Source organism: Xiphophorus maculatus, chromosome 12 (genome assembly GCF_002775205.1).
Source record: "Xiphophorus maculatus strain JP 163 A chromosome 12, X_maculatus-5.0-male, whole genome shotgun sequence".
NCBI classification, from domain to species: Eukaryota; Metazoa; Chordata; class Actinopteri; order Cyprinodontiformes; family Poeciliidae; genus Xiphophorus; species Xiphophorus maculatus.
Window position 1 is genome coordinate 10,842,987 of NC_036454.1, and position 19,109 is coordinate 10,862,095.

Below are 19,109 nucleotides of genomic sequence, written 5' to 3' on the forward strand. Positions count from 1 at the left end.
TCAGGCGCCAACTGCACGCGTCACGTCCAACCAATCAACGGCCAGGAGTACGGCTACGTCAGAGCTCTCAGACCACGCCTACCAGGAACAAGTAAAATACACTGAAACCACTGACTAAATATATTCCAAATATTGATCCTCTTTGTTCCTTTTGTCACATCGAAAAAGAAACATTAACCCACCTTTTTTGGGAATGCTCTTTCAGCAAAATGTTTTGGTGTGACTTCAATATTTTCTTCAGTCAGAAATGTAATATACTTATTCCTTTGAATGTTAAACATGTTTTCTTTGGTATTTCCAATAACAGTATGTCTGGGAAAGAATATATTCTAAACTTTCTTATTCTGTTGGCTAAATTTCACATACATGCCTGTAAATTTGCTAAAAACAAACCCAACCTCACTGTTTTTAGAGCTTATGTAAGATGTTTTTTGGACTCTTTAAGATTGTGCACCAACTCTAAAGCTATGAAACTTATAACCTTAAGCAATGAATTTGATTTGTAATCTGTTATTTTATTTAGATTTTTTTTTCCTTTTCTCTCTTGGAATCCTATGGATTTGTTACCCCAGCACCTCGAGCATACTACTGTCTGCAATTGTATATTCTTTATCTGTAAATAAAGTTTAAAAAAAAAAAATACACTGAAACGGTTATAAACAGACAAATGTACTTAATTTAGAAGTACTTAACTCAGTTAAATATAAATAATGCAAATGATCAAAGGAAATAAAATGTAACACCTTTAAGTGTAATTTCTAACATTTTTAACTTAACAGTTAAATGTTTAAAATATTCAGATAAAAAGCTAAAATTGGGTTTAATTGTACAGACAAACTGTTACAGAAGAAATTTAATTAAATGTTTATTATTTTTGAACAAGTCAAATGTTAGATAAAAATGAAATAAGAAAACAAAAAAAAGTCAAAATAAACATAAGTTCCATACGTGTTCCATGTCTGTTTCTTTTTTGCTCAATTTTATTTTTTATCAAAAAATACACGATTGGAAGGCTTTAAAATGCAAAATTCCTTGATAGCACCTGCATATTCAGTGGCTCTTAAATGTGCACGTTCACCTCTGTAGTGGCAACTGTCATGGAAGACATTACTTTAACAAGAGTCTGGATAGGAAGAAATAAGAAATGTATTAAAACCTTGCAAGGTGAAATACAGAGTCAAAGGAGTCTGTCGAGTCTGCTTTCATCAACAGTGGATCTGGCTTCCTTTTATAGGTTCTGGTCAGACAAGAGAGACTTGATTGGACAATAGGTGTGAATCCCTGATTGTTATGTACCAACAATTCTGTGGAGTCCAACACAGATAGTCTGGCCTAGTCTTGTTAAGGAAAGGAGATTGTTCTCTGAGGCTAAAGAGAGCAGATAAGTTCTATGTTGGAGAAATAACACTTGGTCTCCATGATCAAGGAGCTCCTGCTGTTATACGGCACTGTAGCAGTCTATAGGACAACAGCTTGACCAATCTCATAATGAGACTATGTACATAAACTAAAGCAGAAGAGGGGTGAGGAGCATCTTATAAAATTTTCCATTACACAACTTTTTGTGATGTAGAAAAATGTCTGTTTTAATTTTTTACTGTAATAAATGTGTTTTACTTCAAATGAACAGGAAAACTGTCCCAATACATGTGAAAAATGTTTTGAATTGATGTACGAAAACAAACCTGCCAATTTAACAGTGCATATGATTTACATGTACATATTATTTGTAAAATGTGGAGTTTTAGTCACTGACCAAAAGACAAAAAAAAAAAAGACATTTAGACAGTTTTTGTAGAAGATGCATCTCTGGTTTTAATTTTCAGTTAATTACCAAGAAAGAAAATATGCAAACACCAGGAATATTTCCCCAACACAGGAAAGTGTTCAAGCATCACAACATGGAGAAAAAAAAATTAAAAACAAAAATCAGGACATCATCTCAGAATGAGCAGCTACATGTGGCTGTGATTCTAAAGCTAACAAGCAGTTCTATGAATAATCCTGTTTGCATTAACCCGATACAAAAAACATGAATCGTAAACCACAAGAAGCCTAACAAATGGACGGGAGCCGTGAGTTAAATTAGATGCTGTTTAACTGTAAAACATGCACAATTTTATCAAAATCAAGCCTAACATATAAAACCAAAGTGCCCTAGAATATGAATCTTAATTTAATAATCACCACATGTAAAAAAAAAAAAAAAATTTCAAGTAAAGTCAAACATTCCATGAAATTAAATATGCTAGTATTTCGATTTAAGGTCTGAAAGTGAGGTTTGTCCACCAGGTGTCCCTCTAACGTTAGGACATTCACGTTTGACTCCATCAAAAATAACACTTGATCACTTTTGTACTGAGGTAAAGAAAGGCAGCATGCCACATGGAAACACAGAGTTCTGTACATGTAAAATACCAGGGTGAGCTCATGGTGCGAGGCGTGGATCTGTAAAGTAACGCGGTAAACAAAGGCACAAAGTCACTTATTTTCTGACAAGTCTGATCGGAGTGCAGTGATTCTCACAGACGTGCTCTGAACCTGCAAACTTTGGCTGGTTTTACACAGATCGTAACAAAAGGTCCAACACAAGAAAAACAATGAGTAGAGTAACAGAAAGGCTGACATCTCGAGCAAAATTAAGCAACAGCACAAAAACGTTACAGAAAAATAATAAAAGCAACAGTAAAACTGGACAAAACGAAGCAAAAAAAAAAATAAACACAGGTAAACAGTTTCCTTTTTTGAAAAACTAAAGTAGATGAGAAGTGAGATTTTCATTTTGGCTTTTTGCAGCACCTGACCAGCAGGAGAGGTTCAACCTCTGTCAGGTCCAGTACAAAGATCTGGTTCCACAGTCACTACCAAGTAGACATGGGTCGGCTAGTGGTATCAAGCTATGCAGAGGTTAAGGAAAAAAAGATTAAAAACTGATTATTTGAGTGAGAAATCAGAGAACGTGCTGGAGCAGATGGAATAACTCAGTTCTGCCCCTCTCCCACCTGTTGCTTTGCACTACCAGTCAGCTAGCTGAAGGAAAACTACATCTATAGAAGAAAATCAAAACATTTCTCTGTTTGCAACAAACACCAAAATAAAAACTGATTTTTGCAGTGTGGAAACCAACTAATTAGCCCCAGAGCAGATAGCCTGACTAAGTTTACCCTGCAAAAACGTGTAGGCACATTTACTTGAAAATCCCTACTAAATTTTTTTATTCAACATTTCAGCAGGACTATTAATTGTTCTTTTTCTTTTTAAATATTAAGAAAACAGATCATAATTAATTTGTTTGTGTTAGATTCTGGTTTATTACAGTGAAATTGTAGTATTTTTGTATAAAGTTATCACATTATGCACATTTTCCGACCCATGCCTACTACCAAAAAAGGAACTCATGGAGCGTTTCTCTTCGGCTTCAAGAAAAACCCCCACAATTCATTCATAAAACCAGCTGTCAACAAAAACCACAGTTACAGTAAGTGTTAGATTCACTGAAACAAGGAAAGGTTCCCCTTACAGTCCCTTTACAGTCATAAAACCCTGTAACAATATGATCCATTGGGCTGTTCAGCTATAGCAGAGACTAAAGTTAAAGTATAGCAGGCACTATAGTAACTCTGAAGCACAGCGTGGTGCTGCTACATTTGCTTGTTGTACTAAGAGTTTGGCACATGAAGCCAGAGATTAAACACAAACAACCTAACAGTGAATGGCAAACATTCAAGAAATACTAAAGCAAAACAGAAAGATTTAAAGCAACACAAACAAAGGCAGCAATAAATGAGTCCTGCTGACGAAGCTGTAGTTAAGCTTTTAACAAAACAAATGGATAATAAAACAGTGCGCCTAATTTTGAGTCATCAATTATTCAAGAAACCAACAACTTTTGCGGCTTAAGCCTCCAGGAATAAAATCTGCATAAATCTAACAGTCAAAACGCTGTGCTATCTAAATCACAAATCTACCTTTGAAGGAAACAAACTACTAAAATTACTCCCACTTACTTTCCTCCCATTTCTCTTCCTTTTCACATGAAATGATACCTATAATTCAGCTCTGCTTACACTAAATTTTCACTTAATCATATCACAGAGCAAATGAACATAAAAAAGTATGAAACATAAATCATGATTTTCCTTTCACTGCTTTTCTATGCAGATACATGTCCTTATCTGTAACAGTCCTATTCATAAACCTGCTAATCTATGACTGATAGTAATAATAAAAAAACAATAATGACTGATTGTGGTCATTTTCAATGGGGATATGTTAACAGGTTGAGCACTGGGGAAATAAACAAAGATAAAAAGGATGGATTTTTCCTCTCCCAACAAAAGCACTATTTCGTTAGAACAGTTTTACTCGAGGAATACAAAAATCAATAATTCAATACAGAACGGGGAGTAAACAGTCAGACCATTAATGTGATTGGAGATGTTTTTGATGAGCTTTAAGCTAATAAAGAAAAAAAATGCTTTACTTTAATGATAATTCTTCCTTTCTCTATGTCTGAGCTAAATGAAGAAGATGACATTTCACTGCATTTCTCCTGGAAATCCTCACTGGACAAATCACTGCCCTATTGAAATTCAAGAAACAGGCTTTACAAACATTATCTTTGTGTTAAAGTAACAAACCTGAACAGAAACATTTTTTGGAAAATTTGATCAAAATGCGATATACATATAAATATATATATATGAGAGGATGTGGAAAACGCTAGCTTAAAAGGTCCCAGTTTCTTCTAGATCAATTTACAGCATGTCGCTGTCCTCCAAAGCAAAAATATATATAAATAAATACTTTCACAAAAAGTTGGCAATATCCTGCAAAGTTTCAGGGTTGTGCTTTGGCTACTTTGAGTCAAAAATGATGAACAAAGAAAAATCTGAGCGTAATGTTTCTGATCACTACAAAAACACCAAATCTTAAGAATTATTTTGTCTAGATATCATAGTATACTTGAAATAAGTCAAAACTATCTTACAAGCAACTTCTTAGCAAGATATAGGAGCTTCTTTTAAATCAATAATTCCTTATTATTGATAAAAAAAAATATGCTAATTCCACTGGTCAATTATTTGACTTATAGCATGGAAAAAATGTTTGAAATAATCCTCCAGTGGAACTAGTATTTTTCATCAATATTAAGCAATTATTTATTGAAAACAAGTTCCTATATGTAGCTGAAAAGTTACTTGTAAGTTAGTTTAGTCTTATTTCACTAAGATATCTGATTGGAAACTAGATCAAAATTACTTGGTAAGTTTTTGTGTTTTTGCAGTGTTGTGGCCACTTCAATACCAGAAGACCACTGAAGTAGATTCAAAAGATCGGCTTTGTTATGGAACAAACCTTTAAAACCACAAATCTTCTATTCAGTCAAGAATAAAGACTAATGGAAATAAATTAGATCTAGTGTCTGCATACCTGCTTTTTTAAAAAGTTGCAAGATAAACAATCAAGTCACCCAATAATGGCTAACGCAGCTAAGCAGTGGTTGTGAAGTTAAATTGTCTCAATTGTTGTAACCTAAAGGCGCAGTACTGGGCCAGGTGGAGACTCAAGTCGAACCATGAAACTAAAATACCCAATATGTTATGATACTTTTAGTTTGCCTAATTAGAACTGTTAATGATTTGGTAATTCATTCATTCACAATCATAGAAACTTCAAAAGCTGCAGCAGTAATAACCAACAATAAATATAAACACTAACAAAGTTTCCATCCCAACCATTTTGAAAACCGTAATTCCACGGATCTCCTTGTAATCCCGTGGAAAGTGTTCAGGTCGCAGCGGCTCTACAGAGGCAGGAGGAAGTTGGAGTTGGCCAACTTGCGCTCCTGCGCCGCGGGGACAGTCTCTCTCTGACGGATCGGTTTGTGGGAGTCCGGGTCCTGAAGCGGAGGAAAGTGCTGCCTGTAGCAGAGCCAGGCGAAGGTCAGACCCAACATGGACCCGACTAACACATCTGCACGGAGGACGAGAACAACGAGTCAAGATGTAAATCACACTTTGCTTGTTTAATTCATAACTTCCTGATTTTGTTAATGATTCTCAAGTCTGAACAGTCTGATCTGCTTCCTCTTCAGCCTCTAACAAAGAGTTGATATGTGGAGAAAAATCTTTTGTAAAAACCAGATCAGTAGATGTATCTCTGCTTATTGTGACTACCTTTAAGGGTTTATGGTTTTATTTTTGGTAACTTTCTTGTTAAGGTAGCTATAGTTAAAAAGGATAAAAAAAAAGCAACTCAATTTTAGCTTTAGTCGATAATGGAACAAGGTTAGTAACTGGGATTGAAATCTGTGATTTCTGTGTTAATGGAAAGAATTGTACTAATGTAATGGGCTGTGCATGATAATGGATGGTAAAAACAGTTGTAATTTTTATTTCTTCTTGCCTAGCTCTTATGTAGGTTGATGAATATATGGACAGCTTTAATAAATCATTATTTAACCATCACTTCTGGGCCTTCTCAAAATTTACTGAATGCTACAAAAAAAAAAACAACCTTTTTTAATATTAAATCTTGAATAATTTCACATTTATGTTTAACATTTTAAAAAAAAGTAAATACTGAAAATTAAGCTGTTCTAATTCATCTTCAAGTACCTTGCTTTGTCTCAGTGGTCTAAAAGAAAAGCCAAAAAAAGTTGTTTTTTTAAAATAAAGATGGTTGAAATCAACCTCAAATAATTACATTTATAAGAATTAATTACATGTTCTAACTAGGGCAGTACATAATGGCTGAAAAACATACCACAATATGTGTTTCATATCAGTGAACACTGATAATTATTGACTAGCTTTTTGTTAAAAAATATTTGAAATACTGTCAAACTGGTGACGTGATCTTTCCTGTTTTATCCACAGTGTCATCTCCAGTTATTGAGCTATGACTTATAGATTATAAGAAACAATGTTTTACTATCTACAGTCCTTTGTTAAAAGGTTTAGTGTAATGTTATTCCCCGAGTGTCAGTTTCAGAAGCACATGTTGAAGTTATATTTTCTAGCCCAGAAACTCTGACCTTGCCAGTGGTGCTTGTAGTCGCAGGTTCTGGAAAGAGCGATTACAGCTGCGATGAGCAAAGGCGTGAGGAAGGCACATAGCCGCCATGCTCTGCCTTGGCCAGCCGGACTGAAGCAGCGCAGCTTTCCTGCGATGTACAGCGCTGTGAAACCCAAACCTGCAAAAGCAACTGAGGGGAAAAAAAAACAAGAACTGAGAAATAAAGGTGAGGGGTGCTATTACTATTGTTAGCATTTTGAGTAACCATGGCGACGTAAGTAGCAAAAAACTAGCCAAATTCAAATCAAAACAAATTCTTACCCACACTGTCTTGTGTCAGTTTAGACTCAAAACAGAGACAGAATTTTGACTTTTCAGCTATTATTTCATTTATTAGCCATGTTTAGTACACTGAATGAAGGAAGTCAATGTAAGACAACATGCTAGTGATGCCCTACATGTCACTGGTAGCATTTAGGTTAACATTAGCATTTTGGCTATTTTTAGCTTATACACTCATTTTAACCTACTGAATAGAGTAAGGAATACGTTTCACACAATTATTTTGGAACCAGTTCAATCAAAATGGCCGCTTACAGGAGGAGTGTCCGCTGGGAAAGCTTTTTCGTCCCTCTATGACAACATCTGGGTCACCGCTGCAGCGCAGCTCCAAGTTCATCTGACCGTCCGGGAAACAGCGATAGAAGAAATCTGGCCTCGGCCTGAAGGGAATAATGATGTTTTCATTGGCAGGTGAAAAAAAACTAAAAACATCTGCAAAACGATATATGATGTTGAGACTTTTTACCTGCCAACAACAAGTTTGATGACGTTGGTAAAAACTCCATTGAGCACCAGAGTCAGAGTCACAGCTGGATGACAGGAGGAAACAGAACAGAGTCATGAAAAACACACGTCACCTCAAACAGGAAATGAGTCAGGAACATGTTTGCAGGAGTTTATTTCTCACCCAGAGAGGCTTCTCTCAGATCGCCATGCTCCGACTTTCTCAACAGGTTAAAAACCAGGATTATAATCAGGGGGGTTAAAACAGCCACACTCTGAAAAGAGCAGCAGTAAATTTTAGAAACTAAACAGTCACTAAACCTGCAAAGACATCATTCTGCAGGAATAAAACCTCTTCAACCATTGTCATCTTGCTGAACTTCCAAAAACAGGTCAACCATGATAAACCAAAATATAATTAAATTGAGCATTTTTCCACCAAATAATAAAATATTACTGTCACCCATCAATAAAAATTGTTGCAATAAACAATTAATTGCACAATAAATTAAAATGTGCTGGATCATTTCGATTCCAATTAATATTTTTTGAAGGGCAATTTTGTTTATAGACTTCATAATACATTTTATTTATGGTTTTGGTTGTGTGAGTCTTTTATTTCGGTTTCATTTATGGTTTTTGGTCGTTTTGTTTATCTATTTTGGATTTATAAAACATATATTCCAGTTCCAGTGCCAAGTGGTATTTTTTTCTTTACAAAATTAAAGTTTATTAGTCTTTCAGAAGGCAGGTTTGCATTATTTTGTCATTATCAATATATTACTTGAAAATGGCCCTAAAGCAACAATATTATTGTATAGCACAATATTTTATGGTAAAATGTGTCATTGAAATTGTTGAATTTTTGTGTTTTGATTTTGTTTGTTTGTAAAGGATAAAAATGTACTACACACTTTTGGGATTTGTGTTTATAAAAAATGTAGCACAACTTCACCATTATGCTCCGTTTTGTTTTGGTCCATCATAAAAAATTCCAATAAAATCCATTTCAAGTTTGTGTGTGTAACTTTCTCATATGTACAAAAGTTCAAGGGTCATTACCACTTTACACCCCAATATAAAGTATATTTAGAGCAGCTCGTACTGTTCTAGAGCTCAGGGATACATACAAACATGAGAGAGGTTGGTACATGGTCTGACTCCACGCGGTGGAACTTGTACAGCCACATCTCCTCGGCCTGGATCTCCCGGTAGAAAGGAGGGAGCTGCTCCGTCACGCTAACAGAGCCACAAACAACACCTGCACCTCAGGAAACGGGTCCATAAAGCTGCACTGCAAACTACACTATGACATCAACGGCCGTGATGTTAAAAAAAGGATCAAACTTACAGGAACACAAACAGAAGAGCAAACCGGACGGAGACTTCCGACAGGAAACCTTGCAGTAGTCTCCTCTTCATTTTGGTTCTTGGTTTGGACTTCAGTCAACAGCAAACATCATCCCGCCACTTATTTACTAAACAAGGGTTAACAAAAGACAAAAATACTCAAAAACTTATAATAGATCATTACTAACTATTTAGTAACACTCTGAGACCAGATTATAATTATCTTAAATGAATATAAGATGGTATACATTTTCAAAAATTTTCAACACCACACTTCTGAGATAAAAACAATACAAATGAACTAAATAATACAGTTTCAATTCACTATTATACATAATATATTTTCTTGCCATTAGTAGTAATGTCTTGTGACAGTATTTAACATTCTACAGCAGGGACAAGGTAAACTAAAAAAACACAATTTTATGTTTTGAAATGTCTCTTGTACACACAAGAGTTTTCTGGCATTTAGCAAATAGAAATAATTTTAACAGACCTAAAACAAGATAATTTAGGTCTGATTAACGTCAGGAAATGAAAAAAAAAATGTGTATGTGTCTTTTTATTAGGTATATGAAAACATAACATTTCAACTGTAAATAATGTTTTAGAAATTTAGGCTTTTTATCAAACCTTAGATTGCATTTTATAGCAAAACTATTGGTGATTTTAAAAAAAACTTTCAAAGTTTCTTAGAGTTTTTTCAGTAACTGATTTTAATCATTGAGAATTTCATTGAATTTCACTGAAACCTGAATAAAAAAACTCCAAAAGCAAACAGTGCAGCAGACCTCTTTGAGCCGTTTCCCACAGAGGCCCTAGACATAATAAAGTAATAAAACTTGGCTTTGTTGTATAATATGCAGTTAATACAAAAGTGGCGTGGAGGAGTGATAAAGTACATACAGGCAGAAGGCGTTGGGGTAAAACAGAGGCTTCATATTCATAGTTTGGAGCTAAAAAGAATCTTCTTTGAGATTTTTGTTAAATAAAAATTAACACAGTGACAGACAAACATTTTACTTCTGCTTAAAATAATGCCTGTTTCCATTTTAGTTTCAACGTTTTTAAACTAAATGGAAAAATGTAAAGACAAAATAGAAACAAGACCTTTGAATTCAGTAGAAGACACTAAAAATAATTTCAGTATTTACACCTCTTTAAACAATGAAACTTTCATTGTAACTGTAGTTTAAAACTGCATCAGAGAAAGGATAACATCAGAACAGCACACAGTAAGTCGTTTAGGTCACAGTGACCAGACTGCCCTTATCTAACTAGGCAGGGTTTACTCCAGTGCATTAGAAGTTTGTTTTTTTATGTTTGCATTTTTAAGACCTTGCAGTTGGTGTTCAGGCATTAATCTTCTAGTCTTTTAATAACACATAATTATCACGTGATGTTGTCAAATTTCCTGTCAAGTTTAAAAACATTTTTCACTCAAAAGAACGAAGGGCCGCTGGATGAATGACTGCACCCAACCACCGGGCTTAACAAGTTTTCTGGGGGAAATCTTGAACTAGGAATGTCCACAATTGATCTCAAGTGTAGACCTAGTCAAAGCATTTTTGATCGGTGTCAGACTCTAAAATACAAAAGCACAGCAGGTCAGCAGCCACTGACAACGTCTGCCAAGGGGGGGTAGCAGCTGCAAATACCAATTAATGACAAAACTAAAATTTACCAACTATGTTGCATGTATCAGTCTGTTATTAAATTAGTAAAAGTTGTTTTAAAGCAGTTTAACATTTATCTGATACACAAATTAAAATCTTCTCGTAAAATGTCAGCTACAACACTAAACATTCATCTTTTAATAACCAAACTTTCTGCTTTCACTTTGATTTTATGGTAGGCGTGATCACATCTATGTACTGACTTGCACACTGAAGTAGATCCAAATCAACTTTTAATTATATTATGAAAACTTTTTCAAATATAGAGTGACATAAATCATGTTTTTATTTCTGAGAAAAGATCAAATCTTTTTCAGTTTTCTTTAATCGAGCCCAAAATAAATGATCACCTTTCTTTCAATATGGAAATCATTTGACACCCTCTTGAAGTTTTGGATCTACAATAATCTACACATGCATTTAATACAAAAAATATTTGTTTAATTAAGAAATTATTAATAACACATTTTGATTTTAGCTTTTAAAACTTTTTTTTTTGTTGTTTTGGCCCAGGAGGATTCTTTAATAACCAACTTATTTCCACGTGGTTAAGATTCAACAATGTGTGTGAAATATTCCTCAGAGATTTTAGTCCATGTTGACTTAAACGTATCTCAATGCTTTGATCACACCAGGTTCTGACCCGACCATCTCAGTGCTGCCGCCAATCACAGCCAGAGTTTCTGGTTCGAAAAAATTAAAAGTGATTTTAGAATAACAGACGCAAGAAAGGTATGAAAATACTTTAACCTTTTTGTGTTTAATACCAGTGGTTGACCAATATTTATATGGCTGATTGCAATTTTTGAAACACTGATGCATTACATTTTTTGTTGCATTTGGACAGAAAGGTTTTTCAGTCTTTATAATCTTCTTTTTTGTTTTTAATAAACAGGAATGAAAATTGTGCCTATTTCTGATGGAAAGTAGTATCACTGCACTACAAAACTGACATGCAAGAAGAGCTTGTTTATCTTTCGTAACTGAGCTGATGGTGACGGTGATTGGAGCAGTGATTCCAGTTTAACTTGCTGGCTGTATGTTTTATATTTGGCCTCCCCACCCCCACCGGTGGCTTTTAAGCACTTATATACAGAGTTATAATACTTAAGTACAGAAGAGATAGATTGTTGTTGGCCTTAACTCTCTGCTCTTACTGGTTGAAAGCTTGCTGTTTTTAATCCTGTTCCTGGTGCCTACAGATTAATTCCCTTGGTCAACCCTTTGCCAATAAACAATTTTCAAAGAGTGGCAAATACCAGATTATTTACTGGCTTGTCGATATTTTTATCTGCCTTTATGAAAACACGTTATAACTTATTTACAGAAGCATTGTCGATAATGTGATTTAAACCTGTTAAGTCGTTGTCAGGAAGTGCATTTGGGATTTCTCAGCGAGCTAGGCAGTTTATTTACACTTACAAATAAAATATGTTACATTATACTCCGTCTTTCCTCGCTGTCTAAAACTAAAATCTGACACAAAGGCCAACATGCTGCACCTGTAAACCCTCCACATCCAGGTGAGAGTGTTATTAAAAAGACTCAGCTTAACTAAATACATATTTAGGCAGTTGTAAAATTAAACCAATCTCCAAACCAAAACCTGTCAGGATAAAGAAACGTCAAATAAATAGAAAAAAATCAAGCAGAAGCAGATCTGTAATAAGCTAAGCTAGCATTTGTCAAACAATAATACATCCTTCATCTGATTCATTTCCGTGTTATCATTAAAGGAGCAGAATGTCTCAGTTACTAACCTTAAACAGGCCGGAATTCATCTCTCCATACTGGATTTAACGCGTTAATTTAGCACAAAACGAGCCTCGGCATCCCTCTTTTTCTGCAGACACTGGAGGTATTTGAAGAAACAGAGGTGTCACGGAAGAGGGTAGCTGCAAGTGAAGCTAACGGCCAAAACTGACACTTCCGGTTTGTAGTTTCACGATAAAAGTCCAAGTACCAGAGAGGCAAATAAAATCGCTTTTGTCTTTATTAATAATAGTAATAATAATAATAATATATTTTATTACTATTATTTCTTTACTTAATTTTAGTTTTTTTTCTTCAAATTTATTTGTTGTGCAATAGAATCAATAGTAATTGTGAAACATTGTTTTTGTTAAAACAGGTACATTTCTGCCTTGAAATTAATTTTCTAATAGCACTTCTTAAAGTGTTTCATGACATCTGCATTCTTAGTTTTTTTTACAGTGAGATGTTATGATGACATAAACGCATTTATCATCTGCAATAATTGTTTCTCTAATTGTTTATGAAATAGTAGTATTAGGTTGAAATCCTGTGTATTATTTTTTAATACATAAAATGTGTGTATTATTTTTTAATACATAAAATGTATGTATTAAAATGACACAAACAAGATAAAAGTGAGATAAAAGCAGTTTATAGCCACAAAAATGTATGCTAAAAATAACTACACTTTAATATACTATCTTAACATTGCCTACATCTATAAATAATTGATTAATTTCACATAAAACTAAACTTGTTTTAGAATATATGCATGCATATTTAATTTATATTTTTGGAGTTCTGTAAACCGGAAGTTTCGATGCGGCCCAGTTTACCAGCTTTGACACGTGGATGCAAGAAGACACGTCACATTACAGCTCGCCATCTAGAGGCTACATCTACTTCTATTGAAAAATAAATATCTATTATTTACGTATTTTTCACTTTGCACATGAAACACTTAAAAATATATTGCAGTACCTGTAGGTATTAATCCTTTTGGATGTTTTATTATTTTTTTAAAAATTATCCTGATCAACAAAATTTGGGCTTTTTTTGGTCAATTTTTATTTTTGACAAAAAAACGAATTTCATGTCAAAGTGAAAGCCGATTTCTACAAAATAATGACAAATAATATAAATATGTGATTACATATCTATTCACCTTATGAAACTATTAAGTAGATGCACCTTTGGAGTCTGGATGGATCTCAGTCGTGCTTGCACATCTGGATGCTGCAATTTTACTCCTTTATTAATTTTGTCGAATGTGATTGATTTGTAGACGCAATAAAAGAGTCAAACATCCAAAGGGTTGAATATTTTTTAAAATATCAATAGATAAATGTTATATATTGCTACACAGATGGTTAAAAAGTGAAGCAGCAAGAAATGTTTCACTGAGACAGAGTACAGCTTTATTAAAGTCAAACTTCAGGCATGTCTGAACTCTTCAAACTCAACTTCAGAATGAAAAAGGACAGAATCAATATCTTCAAATAAAAAGACAGATCATGTACAAAAAGAAGAGTGTCTTCTCAACAGTCACACACATTTAGAAGCAGAATTTTACAGGCAAAAATAAAAATAAAAAAAGAGCACACCACAGTAACATGAGTCTATGCAAATTCAATGCAAAGTATTTACAAGTTCCTCGACAATGTGTGTGTGGTATGCAGCAACACAGGTAGTCAACATGGCGGTGTGTGTTCATCCACGGTTTAATCGAAGCAACACCAAGAGAGATAGATATGACCCCAGTCAGAGTTACTGTGAGCAGGTTTCCTACGAGTCAGAAGAGATGAAGAGTGCTTATGTAGGTGAAATTACTCATTTATTCCAACACTATTGGACAGGATGTCAGGTGAGACCTCAACGACAGACGGCCCAACATTGCACAAAAAAAAAAAAAAAAGACGTCAGTGAACTGAAACATTCCCTTTGGCAAACAAAGGGGAGAAGGATTGGGTGTTCCTTGGTAGATTTAAAACAAAAATCAGAGTTAAGGGTCACTTAAAGGAGAAAATAAAAACATAAAACCAGACGGAGCGACGATTAAAGCAGTAACACTTCAGCTGCATCAGCTCAGCAGGGCAGGAGGAGACCAACTGGCATAAAGATGCGAGTGCAATCATGCGATCTACAGGTGCAAAAAAAATGTAAAAAAATAAAGGCTGTTTGGGTATTTTTTCTTTTTGCAGAATCTCTGTGCAATGTGGTGAAAATCAAAACAAAAGTAACAAATACAGCCAAACATTGGCATCGATTGGAATCGTCTGATGTTGGAAGCATGCACTCCAGCTCGACAACATTCACCATTACAACAAAAACAGAGGCTTCAGTGGGAATTATACAACCACAAAAACCAGAAGACATTCCCTCAAGCAACAAGGAGGCTTATGTGAGAAAAGCAAAGACGTACAGAAACATCAAGTTTTTAGTTCGCAAAGGAAAGTGCCTTAATGATGCACTAAAGAAGTACTATTAAAGCAAAAAAAAAACAAAAAAAAAACAGAGCATGGATCACTTCCAGCACTTTGGATTAGTTTTATAATTAGCTCAACTCCAATGTGTAATTTTTCTGATTATTTGATTTGTTAAAGATTTGAGGTGAAAATGTGAAAACCTCCAACAAAACTGGAGTTCAAAAGAAATATCCTAATTATTTCCTTTTTTTTCATACATTCAGCTACAAGTTTAATAGGGGAAAAGAAAGCTTAAACTACAGGAGAAGAGCAAAAATAGTCCTAAAAATAAATCTTTCAATGCAATTATCTGCAATTCATCCAGGTCTTAACTATGTGACTCGAGCAACATAAAAAGGAGGATTTCACGTATAATATTTTAGCCAATAACTGCTGAAAAGCTGCAACACTGGCCCTGCTGAAAAACAAAAAACAAAAGCAACAGCAAGTTTAAAGACACTTTAAAGGAAAGAACATGGCAACATTGGACCTTTTTCACCCTGTGACCCCCAAAAATTTCTTCCATGGGCAAAAACAAAGAAAAGCAGACATGATTACAGAAAATTCTCTCATCCTGTCATGATTACATTTATCTGCAACAAAAAACCCCTCACATTTCAATACCGAACTGCGTTAAAACACCGATTACAGTGAGTCATAATACAGGCCGACAAGCATCTGCTGTCACCAAATGTGGAATCATTACACCAAATGTAAGAAAATGGTTAGATACAGGCATAAAACGTAAAACTCCCCGTGTGTGTGTGTGTTTTTTTTATCTCATTATTTCATAATCTATGTTCGTTACACCTTGGTGAGAAGGGAGACGAGTTACTGCACTGGTGTTTGAAAAAAAAAAAAAAACTGTATAAAATGCGGTGCAATAAATACAAAAACTTTAGTTCTGACTTGATGAGCAATTTAAAAACACTGTACAGAAGTGTGTGTTTGTACATCATACTGGACTGGATTGCTGTTACACCATTTCTTCCTGCAAACAAACAAAAAGAAGTGCCTCTGGAGGATTTTTTCTCTTGTTTAAATCCAAAGCTGGGGTGGCAGTTTATTCCTATTTAAGCCCCCCTCTGTCCAAAACAACAACAACAAAATAAACTCCTAGCAATTAGGCCACTTTTGTTTAAAAAGAGAGAAAAAGGAGACCTAGCATTCACAATGTTTCCAGCTAAGAGGCAAAAACAGTCACAACACAGATTAAACTCCAATGTTATAACAAGAAGAGGTATCTGTTTTTTTGAAATACTTGTCCTGTCCGTGTATTTCTGTGTCTGCCCGTGTGAAAGTGCTTTTCATAGGTTTGGCAAAAACATAAAAAGAAACGCCGTCACAGTACACGGGTGAAATGAAACAACTGAAATGAGCTGCAACCCTCTGCAGCGTGCTGAAAATTAAAACTTAAGGCTTATTAACAATACTTGAAACACAGCACCAGTGATCACAAGCTGGCTCCCCCGCCTCTCCATTTACTATACAGGTAACGGGAATGAAAGGACGCGTGAGAACATTGAAAAAAATCCCCAAAAAACCAAGAAGTTCTTCTTCCAGACGTGACAGAAGAGCCTCCGCCGTCCTGATTTTTAAGTACTTTACAATATGGTGAGCCAATTATGTACACAATGGCGAGTGGGACTGGCAATATGAAATCACAAGTACTTCTGTAATGTCATACCATTACACTATATACCATTATATTTCACCTTAATAGGACTATTTTCACAAAGAGGTCTGCGTAATGTTCAACACCGAAACAAACAAACGTAATACACCACTCACCGAGATGAAGTGAGAGAAATCTGTCTGTAAACATTAACAAACATAGATACTGTATATAATTATATTCATCTATACCCCATAAGTATATTAAAAAGCATGTTCAAGGAAGATTGGAATGTAGTGTGGTCCTGGAAAACAAAAACAAACAAACAAAAAAAAGTAAAATTGCACAAATTTGGTCATTTTTCCGAGTTCTTTTTTGACGAGAAAAAAGAAGTAGGGTGGCGGATTGTGTCAGAGGCAATGAAGAAGAGCTGCCTCGTCTACGTCGTTTACAGCAGGTAAACGGGGGAGGAGAGCAGCACGGCGGGTGGAGAGGTTCGACGTAGCACTTCCCCTCTTCCTCCTCTTCCTCCTCTCTAGCCTTTGAGATCTTCAGAGCGCCGAACACTTACAGGACTGTGGAAAAAGTGTTCACCTCCTCACAGGTTTCTCTGGTTTTTCAGTCACATTTAAATGTTTTAGATCAAATAATGTTTAATATCAGAGCTAAATAATCTAACTGAACACAAAAAGTTGCTTTCAAATGATGATATTTACAGAGGAAAGAAAAAGCTGCTCACAGCAACCTGAGTCTATGTGAAGATGTACCTGTCTACACCTAATAAATCATCAATTAACAGGAAATTAATCCCAGGTGATCAACAGTTTAACAGATTAAAATAAGCCAAAATATCTCAAAAACCATCTTATCAGTCACTGATCAGTCTGATAATGGTTACAATTATATTTCTATAGATTGTAGATTCACTGGAAAAACACAAAACCTTACCAAGGATTTCTGGTTTCTAGTGCAAATATCTTATTACACTTGAATTAAGACAAATTGAACTTATTTCCAGGTCTGGTCAAAGTCTGGAGCTCATTCAGATGGAGAAACTATGACATTATGTCACTGATGCTCAAAACTTTGCTGTGTTTGAACTGAAACACAGCAAAGAATATATAAAATATTTATATCCAAGTATTAGTGAGAAATTATTTTCCTACCTTTAGCCAGGTTCCTTTGATTAGCTTTCCCCCCTTTAAATAAATCAAATCATCTTTTGAATTAATGTTTTTGGATTCAAACAGATTGTGCTTGATATTAAAATTTGTCTGATGATGCAAAACATTTAAATGTGACAAAAAAGCGCCAACAGTAAAAGAAGAAGAAACGCAGTAAGGTCTGGGCCCTCCAGAGGGCGCAGGTGAGCTGTAGAAAGTGTAACTATTTTTATCTTTTATGGCGAGAGAGGAGAGAAAACAGCGCATGATTATGCTCAGTCACCTTCCCGTGTCGTTCCTTCAGTCGCTCTGCTCTCTCTGCCAACAGCATCAGTTCATCGGCGTGTCCCAGCCGCTAGCGCCGGCTATCGCACCGCTTAAAAAACAGAAAAACAAACAAAAACACTGTATCCCCTTTGTGAAGTGCGCCGCTGCAGACGTCAGAGAGCACTTCGCTGGGAATGAGGTATAGTGGAAGTTGCGGCTTCACTCTTTAGACTCCTCTTTGACCCTGGCGGGGCTCCGATCGAAGCGTCGCGGCTGGGTCGAGCCGGAGCCCAGCGGGCTGAGCGGGTCGTGGTTGGAGCAACAGAGGCGTTCGTCCAGAGAGGAGGTGGTGAGCGCCCCCGCCTCATGGTCCCGGCAGAATGAACGGGGGCAGAAGTCGCAGAGGGACGAAGCCGAGGCGCCGCATACGCTGCAGTCGTGCCATGGACATTCCCAGCGTCCTACAGAGGAAAGAAGCTTGAATATAAGGTCTAAACCAAGGCTTTAAAAATGACCAATGCTTCCTTGAACAGGTTAGAATGAGTCGAAGGGCAATACAAAACATCATCATTACAGTTTTTGCACAAAATCAATTGTGAATGATGAGATTTCATTTTGGTCAGTTCTCACCACTGTCTGATTTTACAGCCTCATGTCACTTTAAATCGTCAGAGCCAGGGACCTAAAAAGGCTCAACAGCCGGATAAAGAAGGCCGGTTCTGTTCTGATTCTGTACTGGGGACACTCCCAACTCAACATTTACACTCATAAGTGAAAATAACTGCAAGCAGCAGCGCAATTATACAAAAAAAAAAAAAAAAGCAAAAGTGGAGCCTTCTGCACAACCAATAAAATGCAGCAAGAGATTTCTGAACGGTAATCAGCAACAAAACACTCGTTTTTTCCAGCAGCTATTGTTCAGTGCACAGAAAACCAAATAACCAAACATGCTGGAGTTCCACTTGGGTTGCTAGGTAACCTGGCTGGCCTCGCTGGGGTTGCTAGTTAAGCT

The 19,109-nt window shown here is 35.7% G+C and overlaps 2 protein-coding genes across 5 annotated transcripts in view; both read right to left on the reverse strand.

Annotated features, from left to right (window-relative positions):
- Positions 1-1,795: 1,795 nt before the first annotated feature.
- Positions 1,796-12,718, reverse strand: plpp5 (phospholipid phosphatase 5). The gene is made up of 8 exons (XM_005794859.2): positions 12,593-12,718; positions 9,158-9,284; positions 8,937-9,045; positions 7,991-8,081; positions 7,829-7,892; positions 7,618-7,742; positions 7,040-7,210; positions 1,796-5,976 (listed from the first exon to the last, which is right to left on the reverse strand). Exons 2-8 carry the CDS (start codon positions 9,226-9,228, stop codon positions 5,807-5,809), a joined length of 801 nt encoding a protein of 266 aa, XP_005794916.1. The 5' UTR covers positions 9,229-9,284; positions 12,593-12,718; the 3' UTR covers positions 1,796-5,806.
- A 1,264-nt stretch (positions 12,719-13,982) lies between these two features.
- The window catches only part of nsd3 (nuclear receptor binding SET domain protein 3), a 63,242-nt gene continuing 58,115 nt past the window's right edge, over positions 13,983-19,109 (reverse strand). For all 4 annotated transcript variants that reach the window (XM_023343692.1, XM_023343694.1, XM_023343693.1 and 1 more), the window contains one exon: positions 13,983-18,558. In XM_023343692.1, coding sequence (XP_023199460.1) covers positions 18,317-18,558 — 242 coding nt within the window. In that variant the 3' untranslated portion in view covers positions 13,983-18,316. The remainder of the gene's footprint in view (positions 18,559-19,109) is intronic.

Bases quoted from the DNA above. Each gene is read 5' to 3' on its own strand.
- plpp5 (XM_005794859.2), bottom strand. From the start codon at position 9,228: ATGAAGAGGAGACTACTGCAAGGTTTCCTGTCGGAAGTCTCCGTCCGG. The intron at 9,046-9,157 runs GTAAGTTTGATC...TGGCTCTGTTAG, and splicing joins GCTCTTCTGTTTGTGTTCCT to CGTGACGGAGCAGCTCCCTC. The intron at 5,977-7,039 runs GTCAGAGTTTCT...TCCTCCGTGCAG, and splicing joins CTACAAGCACCACTGGCAAG to ATGTGTTAGTCGGGTCCATG.